General features: G+C 45.0%; 1 protein-coding gene across 9 annotated transcripts; it reads right to left on the bottom strand.

Annotated features, from left to right (window-relative positions):
- Nucleotides 1-5,450: 5,450 nt before the first annotated feature.
- Nucleotides 5,451-10,280, bottom strand: ZNF32 (zinc finger protein 32). Of its 9 annotated transcripts, none has more exons than XM_045438088.1 (3): nt 10,165-10,280; nt 7,594-7,733; nt 5,451-6,433 (listed from the first exon to the last, which is right to left on the bottom strand). In XM_045438088.1, the coding sequence occupies exons 2-3, from the start codon at nt 7,661-7,663 to the stop codon at nt 5,640-5,642; spliced, it is 864 nt and encodes a 287-aa protein (XP_045294044.1). In that variant the 5' UTR covers nt 7,664-7,733; nt 10,165-10,280; the 3' UTR covers nt 5,451-5,639. The 9 variants fall into 9 exon arrangements, with proteins under 9 accessions (XP_045294044.1, XP_045294048.1, XP_045294045.1 ...); XM_045438092.1 differs by having other exon boundaries at nt 5,451-6,391; XM_045438089.1 differs by lacking the exon at nt 10,165-10,280 and adding an exon at nt 8,241-10,143.
- Nucleotides 10,281-13,264: the final 2,984 nt, after the last annotated feature.

The raw sequence follows: 13,264 nt of genomic DNA, 5'->3' as shown, positions 1-13,264 counted from the left end.
CCATGCAGAGGGTGCCCTGGCAGGATAGCTGAAGCTGAAGTGAGTACAAGCCAGGGTGTCCTGGGGTGCTCAGCACAGGAGGCACCCTGGGGAGGGGGGTGGCTGGAGCAGAGGCAGGGCGTGGGTCTAGGGTTCCTGGGGTGCTGCTTGCAGGGGGTGCCCTGGCAGGGTGGCTGGAGCTGAGGTGGGCCATCGGTTGGGGGTTCCCAGGGTACTCCATGAAGGGAGTGCCTTGGCAGGGTGACTTATTTATAAATGGAAGTTTGTACCTTTTGACTCCCTTCACCCATCTAACCCCCCTCATCATCATAGATTAATTTGCCATGTGCTTATTTATTTCTGGGCTCTCTTCTCTATTCCATTGATCTGTGTGTCTGTTTAATGCCAGTACCATACTGTTTTGATTGCTATAGCTTTATAATATGGTTTAAAATCAGGGAGCATGTTGCCTCCAGCTTTGTTCTTATCAAGATTGCCTTGGCTGTTCCAGGTCTTTTATGGTTCTATACAAATTTTGGGATTGTTCTATTTCTGTGAAAAATGCCATTGGAATTTTGACAGGGATTTCACTGAATCTGTAGATTGCTTTGAGTAGTGTGGACATTTTAACAATAATAACTCTTCCATCCATGAGCATGAAATATCTTTCCATTTATTTGTCTTATTTGATTTCTTTCGGGGCGCCTGGGTGGCGCAGTCGGTTAAGCGTCCGACTTCAGCCAGGTCACGATCTCGCGGTCCGGGAGTTCAAGCCCCGCGTCGGGCTCTGGGCTGATGGCTCAGAGCCTGGAGCCTGTTTCCGATTCTGTGTCTCCCTCTCTCTCTGCCCCTCCCCCGTTCATGCTCTGTCTCTGTCCCAAAAATAAATAAACGTTGATTTCTTTCATCAATGTCTTAGAGTTTTCAGTGTATGGGTCTTCCACATCCTTTGTTAAATTTATTTCTAGATATTTAATTCTTTTTGATGCAATTGTGAATGGGATTGTTTTCTTAATTTCTCTTTCTGATATTTTGTTATTAGTGTACAGAAAAGCAACAGATTTTGTATATTTCATTTCTTTTTTAAAGTTTATTTTTATTTATTTTGAGAGAGAAATAGAGGGGAAGTGGGGGAGGGGCAGAGAGAGAGGCAGAGAGAGAATTCCAAGCAGGATCCACACTGTCAGCACAGAGACAGATGCAGGGCTTGAACCCGCAAACTGTGAGATCATGACCTGAGCTGAAATCAAGAGTCAGATGCTCAACCAACTAAGTCACCCAGGTGCCCCTGTGTATTTATTTATACAACTTTACTGAATTCATTTATTAGTCTTAACTTTTTTTGTGTGTGTGCGATGTCTTTAGGGTTTTCTATATATAAGATCATGTTATCTGCAAATAGTGACAGTTTTGCTTCTTTCTAATTCGAAATAAAATGCCTTTTATTTCTTTTTCTTGCCTAATTGCTCTGGCTAGGGTTTTAATTACTATGTTGAATAAAAGTGAGGATAATGGGTATCCTTGTCTTGTTTCTGATCTTAGAGGAAAAGCTTTTAGCTTTTTACTCTGCGTATGATGTTAGCTGTCCTATATGGTCTTTATTTTGCTGAGGGGTGTTTCCTCTTACCAACTTTATTGAGAGTTTTTATTGTCAGGAACAGATGTTGAATTTGGTCATACGCTTTTACTGTATGGGGATGATCACAGGATTTTTACCCTTCATTTGGTTAATGTGTGTCACCTTGATAGATTTGTGGATGTTGAGCCATAAAAATCAGCATGAGCATGAGACAACATGAGACACACGCATGAGCACCTTTCTGGGAAATACTGGTGCTGTGGAGCACGGCAGAGGGAGAACGTGAAGATGACGTCCTCGAGGTCTCTGGAGAGAATTACCATGTGCCCTTACCTGTGTGTTCAATTACAATCCTGCCCTTTGCGCCCCAGCTATGAAGATAAGCTAATAGGCTTCTTACACTGAAACACTGAGTGCCTTGGTCTGTTGTCTCTTGTTGTGCCCTGAGGGTGGTAGCCAGTCAAAAGCTTATTTCTACATTGGTTACAGTCCTGTGGACCCATGGGCATAAGCCCCACTGGGCACCAGGTTCAGGTGACCTAGAGTTGTCCCCCTAGGCCAGAGCTGCAAGAAGTCGTGTGCCAGAGGAGGGCATAAGCTCCCTCCTGGGAGATAACGGGTGAGCTGAACAGTGAGGCAGAGGGACAGTGCAAAGATGGTGCCAGCCATCTTCCACCTCTGGAGATGCAAGGCCCCTAGGGTGTGCGTTCAATTAGAGGCTTGTGCTTCAGGCCATCACTTTAAGATAAGAGAATACTCCTTTTTAATTTTTTTTGAGAGAGAGAGAGGGAGAGAGAGTGCCAGTGAGCATGAGCAGGGGAGAGGGGCAGGGGGAGAGAGAGAAAGAATCCTAAGAAGTCTCCAAGCTCAGCACAGAGCCTGATGCGGAGCTTGATTCCCACAACGTTGGGGCCAAAATCAAGAGTTGGACGCACAATGAACTGAGCCACCCAGGTGCCCCGAAAATACGACTCTTTCACATGAAGTCTGGGCACCTCTCAACTGGCTGCCTCTTGTGCTTTTCTCTGGGGTGAGTCCAAGTGTGAGTGTCCCCTGCCTCCCTTTTTTAAAGTTTATTTATTTATTTTGAGAGAGAGAGCACAATGGGGAGGGAAGAGAGAGGAGAGGGAGAGAATCCCGAGCAGGCTCTGCATTGTCAGTGTGGAGCCTGACGTGGGGCTCAGTCTCAGGAACCATGAGATCATGACCCCAGCTGAGAGCTTAACTGACTGAGCCACCCAGGCGCCCCAAGTGTGAGAGCCCTTTAAGAGCTGTTTTTCAGTTCACTCTAGTCTTGTGGGTCTCATGAATGTGAGTCCTGTTGGTTTTCAAAACTACATGTTTTGGGGACTCCTGTCTTCAGTCTTAAAAGTTGGAATAACCAACGTGGGGCTAAGCTCTTTGCTCCTCAGGTTGTGTATTCCCTCCTGATTGTGGTTTGCTGTACTAGGGGTAGGATTTATGGCAAAAGGGTCTCAGCCTCTTCTACCTGCTTCAATGTGAGGTTTTTAAATTTGTGTTATATATAGGAGTCACTCAGCTAGTTTTTAGTTTTGTAAAGAGGAAATGGTTTCATATGTGGCTGTAGATTAAATGTATCTGTGGGAAGAGGGGGGTCCAGGATCTTCTTACAGTGTCCTCTTAAACTGGAACTTTCTTTTGTTATTACTGTAATATAAGCAGCCAACAATCTTTGAAGAAATCTAATAGTACATGTATCAAGAATAGAAAGAATATTTTTAAAGGCCCTTTATATTTTCTGACCTATTTACTCCTTATTTACTAGTTCTGCAGAACTAGCATTCTATCTATATATAGCTGTGTCTGTATGTATTTATCTCTACCTATCATGCAGAAACTTTCCACACCTTTAAAGAGCTCTTCAGACTTATTCTTGGAAGTCATGTAGCATCAGTTCTGCTATTTTTTTGTGTTTGAAGCAGTCACAAGCCAATCCAGATTCAAGTGGAGGTGAAATAGACTTCCATCCCTTCGTGAGATCAGAGAATTTGTGGGCAGTGTTTTTAAACTGCCTTGTTACTGAAGTATCTAATAAATTTCTTACAGTGCAGGACTGCTAGAGACTAGCATTTACGTCTTCATATTAACTTGTATCTGGGTTAACTACTCTATGTCTTGCCTTCTATGTTGTCAAAATAAATGTTTATTTTTAAATCTTAAGCTCTCCGGGGGCGCCTGGGTGGCGCAGTCGGTTAAGCGTCCGACTTCAGCCAGGTCACGATCTTGCAGTCCGTGAGTTCGAGCCCCGCGTCGGGCTCTGGGCTGATGGCTCAGAGCCTGGAGCCTGTTTCCGATTCTGTGTCTCCCTCTCTCTCTGCCCCTCCCCCGTTCATGCTCTGTCTCTCTCTGTCCCAAAAATAAATAAACATTGAAAAAAAAAATTAAAAAAAAAATAAATCTTAAGCTCTCCGGTGAATCTTAAATCATGATTTCCTGTTTTGGTTTAATCAGTAAGAAAATCTCAAGTTGTTCTCCCAGACTTTTCCTTTTCTTTTCATAGTATCTTATCCTTTTAGAAAATATGTTCTATTATTGCTGTATAATAATCTAAATATTTAGTGGTTATACCATCACTTTTGATTTCTCTCATGATTCTGTGTTAGGAATTTGGCAAGGCTGTTCTTACTGGGGTCTCTCATACAGTTTTGGTCAGATGTCACTTGGGGCTCCAGTCATCTGCAGGTTACACTTGGCTGGACATCTACAATAACTCACTCACGTGGCTGGTAGTTGATGCTGGCTCTCTGTTGGGACCTCAGCTGAAGCTCTCCACTGGAGCACTTATAAGCGGCTTTGTCCATCATAGTGGTCTTAAGATAGGCTTTTCACATAGCAGCTAGTTTTCTCCAGAGTAAGTGTCTCAAGAGAATTATGTAGAAATTTTTCACACCTTTAAAGAGCTCTTCAGACCTATTCTTGGATATCATGTAGCATCAGTTGTTTTTTTGTTTGAAGCAGTCACAAGCCTACCCAGACTCAAGTGGGAGGGACAGACCCCCATCTCTTCATGAGATTAGTGTTAAGGGACTTGTGTGCAGTGTTTTAAAAATATCTCATTGTTACTGAAGTATACTTTACACGTGAGAAAATGCATAGACCCTAATGTTGAGTTCAGTACACTTTGACAATTCTATAGACCCAGGCATCCACCATCTGAAACCTGAAATAAGGTATGGCACTTGTTTTCACTCTATAAGGTTGCCTTGTGCCCTTTTCAAGTCAGTCCTTACCCAGCCCCTCCCCCTATAGTTAGCCACTATCTGACTTCTATTACCATAGATTAGTTTTTCTTGGTGTGTGTGTATTTGTGTTCTTTCACTCAATATAAAGCTTTGAGATTCTTCCATATTATTGTATCAGCTGTGTTATTTTTTATTGCTGAGTTATATTTCGTTATATGAACATACCCCACTATATTATAACTTTACCTATTGTTGGGTTTTATCCAGTTTATGACTATAATGAATTGGGGTGATATGAACATTCTTCTATACTTTTTCAACTGGTATCAGGGTATCTTTGGGAGCAATACTGCATCACTGATCAAACCCATAGTATTTCTAAAACATTTCTGTGTCCAGAGACCTTTGATATAATTTACCTCTTTAGATCATAAGGATTTGCTATCAAGCTTTTTGGGATGAATTCTTACCAGTGGTTTTGAATCCAATACAAGATTGATTTGAACATGTAAAGAAAAGATCTTGGCATTCATAAGGGGCTGATTTTTTTAAAAAAACTAATGATGTCAACTACAGATTTAAAATCTCTATCTGTTATACACAGAACAATCTCCCAGTATGCGTGAGATTAATGGAGTTACTTTGGGAAATCAGGTCCAAATAAACTGACAGAAATTATGAAACATATGTGATAATGATAATAAACAAGACATTTATTTTTCATATTCATTTGGGGGAAAGGAGAAAAGTCAGTATGCCCTACCCAATGATGGTCTTTCTGAAAGAGTCTGCATTCATTCCATAGAATTGGATAGGTTGCTCGATCTGAGGATTTTGCACTTTTAATTCATAAAGAGAACTTCACTTGAAGAGAGTGGTCAAAGGGTGAGTCTTTGTGAGCAGCTTCGCTGGTGCACGGCCAGACTCCCCCTCTGAGTAAAGCTTTTCCCACACTGGCCACACAGATAGGGTGTCTCTCCTGTGTGGATTTTGCCGTGCAGGATGCAATTCCCCCTGGTGTGGAAACTCTTCCTGCACTGTGTGCAGGCATAGGGTTTCAGGCCTGTGTGGACTCTGATGTGAACAATTAAGCTTCCTTTCTGGCTGAAGGCTTTTCCACACTGATCACATCTATAGGGCTTTTCACCACTGTGAACTCTTCTATGAACAGCAAGGTTACTTTGATTCCTGAAGCTTCTCTGACAAATAGCACACTCATACGGTTTCTGTCCAGTGTGGAGTCTTTCGTGAACGGCCAGACTACCTCGTTGACTAAAGCTTTTCCCACACTCCTTGCACTGATAGGGCTTCTCTCCTGTGTGTATTCGCTGATGTGTAACAAGATTGCCTTTGGCCCTGAAGCTTTTTCCACAATGGGTACACTCAAAGGGCTTTTGACCGGTGTGGATTCTCTCATGCAAGGTTAGACTACCTTTTTGCCTGAAGGATTTTCCACATTCCTGACACTCATAGACCCTCTGTCTCACTCCAGGTGAATCTTCCTGTAGTGTCTTAGAATCTGGGGATTTTTGTTCCAGCTTCTCCCTTCTGAAAGAATTCTGGAAATCCCAGCTTGAGGATCCTGTGGCCTCAGAGTGGTCATATTTGTGGTGGGCTTCTGTCATCACATCTGGTAAAATGAGAGGGAAGTCATGTAAGATGCACCAATATGCTGAGTGGGAAGAACAGGGAAAAAAGAAACAATGCTTTGAGTGCTTAGGTGCCAGCCATTATACTATGAACTTTGCATAGATAATTTAATCCTGAGAACAATACTATGAGATTGCTACAGATAAGGAAATGAGAGCATAGGGAGGTTGTCAAAGACCTTGCAGCTAAGTGTAAAGTTGGGATTCAAACACAGGCATGCTCCACAGTAGTATATTGCCTCTAAATTTAGTTTAATTTCGCCTTAGGATCAGAAAAATTATGAAAACTACATAGGATCAAATAGAGCCCCATACCCAAGTTTTATCGGACTCCAAAAAAGTTTACGGATCCAGGTTGCGTAGGGCCTAAAGCTCTAAAATTTTGGAGGCACTCCAGTAAGAAAAAATATAAAAGTTGGTACAAGCTCTGAAGAAATCAATAAATGAGAAATCCATCTCTATACCAATCTGTTTTCCTGACAGTGGAGTAAGCTCCATGACAACAGAAAAAATATATATCAGGTCGCTTTGTACATTACATCTATTATCTAATCCCTGCAACCCTGCAAGGTAGAGTTTATTGTCCCATTTTACAGATGAAGAGCCTGGAGCTCAAGGAAATTAAATAATTTATCTGATACCATAGATCACGTTAGGACAATTATAGAATCTGATCCAAGAAACTTTCCCCTTTAAAATCCATGCTATTTCAGTCTATTAAGCCACAGTGGAACTGAGACCAATTTTGGTTTGGAAGTTATTCTCAAACACTTCCTATGCAGATGCTGACTGACACCGTTTTCCGTATTGCCCTGCCTCTGAGCCTCCTACCGCACTGGGCCCTTCATCACTATTAACAGTTTTCTTGGAGTCATCCTAGGAAGATTTTCTCCTCGTTCTTCTGCCTTACCCTTGTTCAGTGACTGTGCTGAGATGTAAAGCTGCTCATTCATTTTCTCAGAGACTACCTCAAAACTGCGTCCATATCAAGACCATTCTCTTGCTTGATTTCTACCGCTATTTCTAATTTTAGCTTGCAAGCTTTCCTTGTAACCCCCAGGAACAGTGAACTCCTCCAAAGAAATGTCTCCTCTGCTTCCTCAGTCTGCTGACCAGTGCTTGAGGACAGGGACACGGAATGTTGTGAGCTGAGGGCATCTCAGCGATCAACCGACTCACTCACTGAAAAATGCTACATTCTGAGCATATCTTCCGTGACAGTCCAGCAGGGTAGCTGTTGGAAATCCAAACATGTCCACGCCTGCCGTATGACCTTAATCACCACCTCTTCATATGATTCTTCCATGGGCTGTTCTTGAACACCTGAGGAGGAAAAAGCAAACAAACAAAAAACAGAACAACAAAAACAAACAGGAAAGGGCAGGAGAATTGATAAGTGAGAAGGATAAAGTCAACATGAGCTCCAGTTTGGGGTGAGTAAATGGAGGAAATCTGGACTGATATAATCTAAGTCACCTATAATGTGACCGCAAAGTTGGCCAAAAGGTGCCCTGACCACACATAAATGAGTCAAACTGGAAACACGAGGTGGGAAAGCAGAGAACACATAAACATAAATCTCTTCCTGCCAATCCCAAGATAATGGTCACTCCTGTTTGTACTTTAGCCTTGGCATGTGATTGGGATCTCCCACTTCCTTTCCCCATCTAACCACCTTCTCTTTTATCCTTCAAGCCTCCAAAGGAATTCAGAATCTAAAAAACCCAACATTTCAGCCTTCATGATTGGTTTTAGGATGCAAATGGCTCTAGCTCTCCCCTCCAGATCCCCTAGGTTATAAGGACAGAACAAGAGATCTCGTATGTTTACCTTTTAGCAATATTTAGGAGGTTCCAGATCCAGACTGCTCTCTCCTATTCTTCAAGGTATGAGAATACCAATTCTATGTGTAAATACTTGTCAATTCTTGGAAAAGGAAGACCTACCCCAGACTCCCAAAACCAAGCCAAGGTACTCCAACTAGGATAAGTAACCTGCTCCAATTCTCAGAGCCAATAAGGAGTCAACGATAGGCAAAGGATCAAATTAAAGACTTTTGAGGTCCAAAGTCTATGCCCTTACACTAGACAGTTCTTTAATCACTAAAGAGCTGGTGAGAATTTTTATAAAATGGAATCAAATGTAACAGTGCTTGACCAGATTTTACTGATCTTCAAGATCCTAGGAATCCTCTTGCTCCATATTATCTTTTTCTATCCCTCCCCCCCCCTTTTTTTTGAGTATTTCCTTCTTACTTTAGGATCCTCATTACCGAATTCTTACACTGTATGCAGTGGTTCAATGTATAATCCTTATTTCCATCTAATATATTTCATCAAAATGCTCGCCTCCTGATTTAATGCAATAGCAGTGTGATGCTACAGTGCTTTGTTTTGTTAAAGTAAACAAATGCTACACTTGACAGCTGTACACTTGGCTACGTGTTGTTTTGACTGGAGAGGCATTTAAAACTTGTATTTGGAAAAAAATAAAAAAACCCAAAAAACTTGTATTTGGAGGCCTCACTTCCAATTTGGAGTAGAAGCTACAAAGGAATCCTCTGTGAGAGTGCCAGGATGCTACAGGGTGTTCATTTGTTGGTTCAAGGTGTTACTGCTCAACTACTGCACATCCATCAAGAGTCTGTGGAAAAGGCATGAAAACTGCTACCCAGGGTTGGACTCTGTCCCTGGGGCATCCAGCAAATAGTCTGGTCCGAACAAGAGGGTAGAATTTATAGCTCTACCTCTGCGCATGCTGAGATCTTCCAACAAGTAACAACTCAGCTGTGTCTCTTGATTAAAAAAAAGGACATTGTCTTATTTTTCTCCCTGGGTCACAAATCTGAGAAAATGGTTTCCAGAAGATTTTAAAGAAGTAGCTTTATTAGTAGAAAATTGCTTTTCCTATCAGAAAGGCTATTTATCCTTTTGAAAAACTCAGAATTAGGCCATGAGAAACTTGGATTCTTGCCTTGTCTGCTCCATTACCCCCACACAACCTTAGGCAAGTAACCAAACAGCCCCGGCTCTATTTTCTCACTGACTAAATGGGTTAATGACACTGTCATATCACGTCGATCTTGGGAGAACGAAAGAACCAAATGTGCAAAATCTCTGCTACAACCTACAGACTGAAGGCCTGATGCTGAGAGTCCTCAGGAGAGGCCCAGCAGAAGGGGTAAACTTTGCTGTCTTGGTAACCTCTTGGGTGATAGTTTTAGGGTTAGAAGATGAGAGGAGGGTGATTCTTTTTCTCCACACCTCTGAGTCCATTTTGTCCTTTCTCCCATTCTCCACCCTGACAAGTCTGATCTCTCTCCCATTCCCCCTCCCTGGAGATTGCGTTTTCCCCCCCGGACCGTGTCGTGAAACCCTCGCTGCAGGCCCCTGGGCACACCTGCCTGTGGCCTCCCCCTCCCGCGTCTCCAGGGTGCGGGGCCTTCACCCATGCTCTGCCCTGCGGAGCGGCGGTCGGAGGGGCCCCTGCTCCCCCGGGCACACTGTCCCCTCCCGCCTCAGCACCCCACCCCGGGCCCGCCCTGCGTGCTGGACCTCAGCACCCCGCTCTCCGGTCCAGCTAGACCCTTCTGTGCGGGCCGCACGCCTCTCCCCTCGCGGGCGGCCCCCCTCGGGGCTCAGGCCGGCCAGGCCTGCTCAAGGCCACTGGGGCCTCGGAGGGCCAGGGGGCGGCGGCCCGCCCACGCGGCTCCGCCTTGCCTGGGCTCACTGACCCGGCCGGCGGCCTCACTCACCGCAGCGGCGCGCGCCCTCAGACAGACAAAGGCCGGCGCGGAGCCCACAGCAGCGCCGGCGCGAGCGGACCGAACTACAACTCCCAGGAGGCTCCGCGCGAGCCTGCCCGCCGGGTCCCGGGCCTTGGTCGTCCCGGTTTCTCGGAGCACTGTGGGAAACGTAGTTCGGCCGCGCGCCCTGCCGCTCGGGCTCTGGAGGGTCTCCACCGGCGCGAGGTCCACAGGCGGATCCCCTTTGGCCTCAAGGAGGAGGCGCCCTGTCCACTGACCCAGACGCAGCCGCTCAGATTAGCGAGGCCTGGAATAGCAGCCTCGGGAAGCCGTCTGCTGGGCCAGGAAATCGGGAATCCGGGGTTCTTGCAGGGCTTCGTGGAAGGAAACAAAGTCTTGGCCGGGGCGGGGGGAGAAGAGTCTTGGGTTCTTAGGGGTTATGAGTTGAGCCTCTGCATGAGCGAAGACTAAGTTTCTGTAGTTACAGCTCTGAAGCTAGGAGCAGATCTTTCAAGCAGAGACTACGGGGAAGAATTTGTCACAACTGAAGAATTTCGAGGGCCTGGAAGGTCGATACTGCTGTCAGGTGTAGAGCTATTCCCTTCAGATCTCTTTGGTAAGAATCTTGTCTTGAGTTTGCATATCGGCTCCACCACTGATTAGCTACCGGACTCTGGATAGGCTTCCTACCCTGGTGGGGAGACCGGGGTATGATTAGGTGACCGGACAGGTGCCAGGTGGGTTTCTTGGGAGAGCCAGGGCCCAGGCCAGGTGACCCCCATTCTGTTCCGTAAGAGCAAAGACAGGTATGTGAGTGAACCCAGAAAAAGTTATTCTTCATATACCTTGTGAATTATGGAGAAATTTCTCATGGAGAAGTTATGGAGAGAAAACAGTATTTTGTAGGGTAACAAATTAGATTTTTCTTCTTAACTGGAGACCTAACTGAAACGTGGAGAAATTTTAAGTCCTGAAAACCAGCACATGGAGCAAGAGCTCTTTTTTTTATGGGGCGTCTGTGCAGAGCCCACTCAGACACAGGCATGAAGTCCTTAGTCCCGTCGTGTGATACTGCGAAGGGACAAGATGGCTTTTGAGCATCTAGAGATAAAGGATCTCGAAAAATACCCTAAGACCCCTTCAAGTGCACTTTTATAGGATCCTGGCCTCCCCAAGAGGGGATTTGGACAGGGAAGGATGGCTGCCAAGTTCCTGAGGACGGAGGCTGCTGTTGCCTGGGGCTCTTTCTTTCTTGGAATCACCTTTGCTTTCCTTCTTCCTGGAGCTCTCTTGCTCTTTGTACCTCTCTTCAGGCTCCCTCCTCCAGAGCTTCTAGTTGGAGACCCGTCTCCTCTTGCTATTATGTTCTTGTCCTTTACCCCAAAGCCACCTACCTGTTAAGCAAAACAGAACCAAAAATTAATTTCACAGAGTATATACAAAGTGTTAAGTAATATTAGTCATTACCATCACCAGTAATACATCATTACTTAAGTTCATTGAATCTGTGTGTGCCGGGCCCATTTTGGTGTATGTGCTGCCCACGTGAGCACATGCTGAGCCCGTTTTTTTTTTTTTTTTTTCAACGTTTATTTTTGGGACAGAGAGAGACAGAGCATGAACGGGGAGGGGCAGAGAGAGAGGGAGACACAGAATCGGAAACAGGCTCCAGGCTCTGAGCCATCAGCCCAGAGCCTGACGCGGGGCTCGAACCCACGGACCGCGAGATCATGACCTGGCTGAAGTCGGACGCTTAACTGACTGCGCCACCCAGGCGCCCCAACTGAGCCCGTTTTAAGTGTCAGGTACTGCGATGGATGTTGGGGACACAAATGCGAAGACGCACTCCCTTCTATGAAGGGAGCTGACAGTCTAGTTGAGAAACAAACACACTACCTTCCTTAAAACCTGGGCCAGCAGTTGCCTCACTGAGAGGTCCCTGCGTGTGCAGTGGAAACTTCCCTGATGTCTCCTACTCCTGAAAGACCCCTCAGCACCACTGCACAACTCCCTGTGGTGCCTCCTGTCATTCGTTCCAGAGTCAGGGAGAGACAGGGGTATTGCACCAGGAGATGGGGCACAATCCCTACTCTGTCTCTTCCTTGTAGAGCAGCCACATACTCTTATTTTTTCAAAGCCCAGGAAGCACACAGCAAAAGCCAGACCTCATGTCTGATTGGGCGATGCTGTATGAGTGTCTCTGCTTTCTTCTCTCCCAAGGCCGTGCCAGTAGGGCTGCGTGCATCACCTCCCAGACCCCAGGACCAGGAGTCATTTCATCCGCTGATAAACAGCACCAGGCGCCTGGAAGTCACTCTGGGTCTATTGGTTCTGTGGAGGGCAGGATCAGCTGTGGACATTAGGACAAGTTTCAGATCTCACCAGGAAAGTAGATGACAAAGCTTTGGTGGGAAAAGGTGGCTGTAAAGGAGGACTTTAGTTACTTTTTTCACAAATCTACATAAATTCTCTTAAGGAGTCTCAGGAAAGTAGGCATATTGAATGGAAATAGGGGAGAAAGCAGTTAGGCCTGGAGTTGATGCGACCTAATGCTCCCTAGACAGACACTTAGCAGTCTTCACCCTCAGCCTAAATGGGGCCCAGTTTTCAACCACCACCAGCAACTTAAGGCCCACACTCAACAGGAGGCGGGGGATCCGGGTGATGGTGTCGGCAGTGTAGATTTGAACAATTGCTGAAGAACTCTTCCCCGACTTTGCGTGCATTTCAGAATGGTAGGCAAGGACAGATAATTCAATAAATGGTGTTAACGACAAAAGGCTAAACATTTGGGAGAGAAATAAAGTGAAACGTTAATCTTACTATAGTCAAGATAGCCTCCAGATGGATTAAATACAAAATGTAAAACTCAGATCCACAAAAGGCCCAGAAGAATGTGTGGATTAATATTTTTATAATCTTGGCTTAGGAAAGGCTTTCCTAACCATGGTAACAAAGGTAGAAATAATAAAGAATAAGATTGCTGGATTTGACTGTATTAAAATCCAACACTTCTGTGTGTCAACACCATTTGTGAAGGTAAAATATGACAAGCTGGGAAAATATTAGTAACTGTCATACTTAAAGATAACATACAAAAATAAAACAT

The sequence above is a fragment of the Leopardus geoffroyi genome, chromosome D2 (assembly GCF_018350155.1).
Source record: "Leopardus geoffroyi isolate Oge1 chromosome D2, O.geoffroyi_Oge1_pat1.0, whole genome shotgun sequence".
Taxonomy (NCBI): Eukaryota; Metazoa; Chordata; class Mammalia; order Carnivora; family Felidae; genus Leopardus; species Leopardus geoffroyi.
This window is presented reverse-complemented; position numbering and strand designations above follow the sequence as displayed.

Coding starts and splice junctions, on each gene's coding strand:
- ZNF32 (XM_045438088.1), bottom strand. CDS start 7,663: ATGTTTGGATTTCCAACAGCTACCCTGCTGGACTGTCACGGAAGATAT. Junction 6,434..7,593: donor TCAGAATGTAGCATTTTTCA/GTGAGTGAGTCG, acceptor CTTCCCACTCAG/CATATTGGTGCATCTTACAT.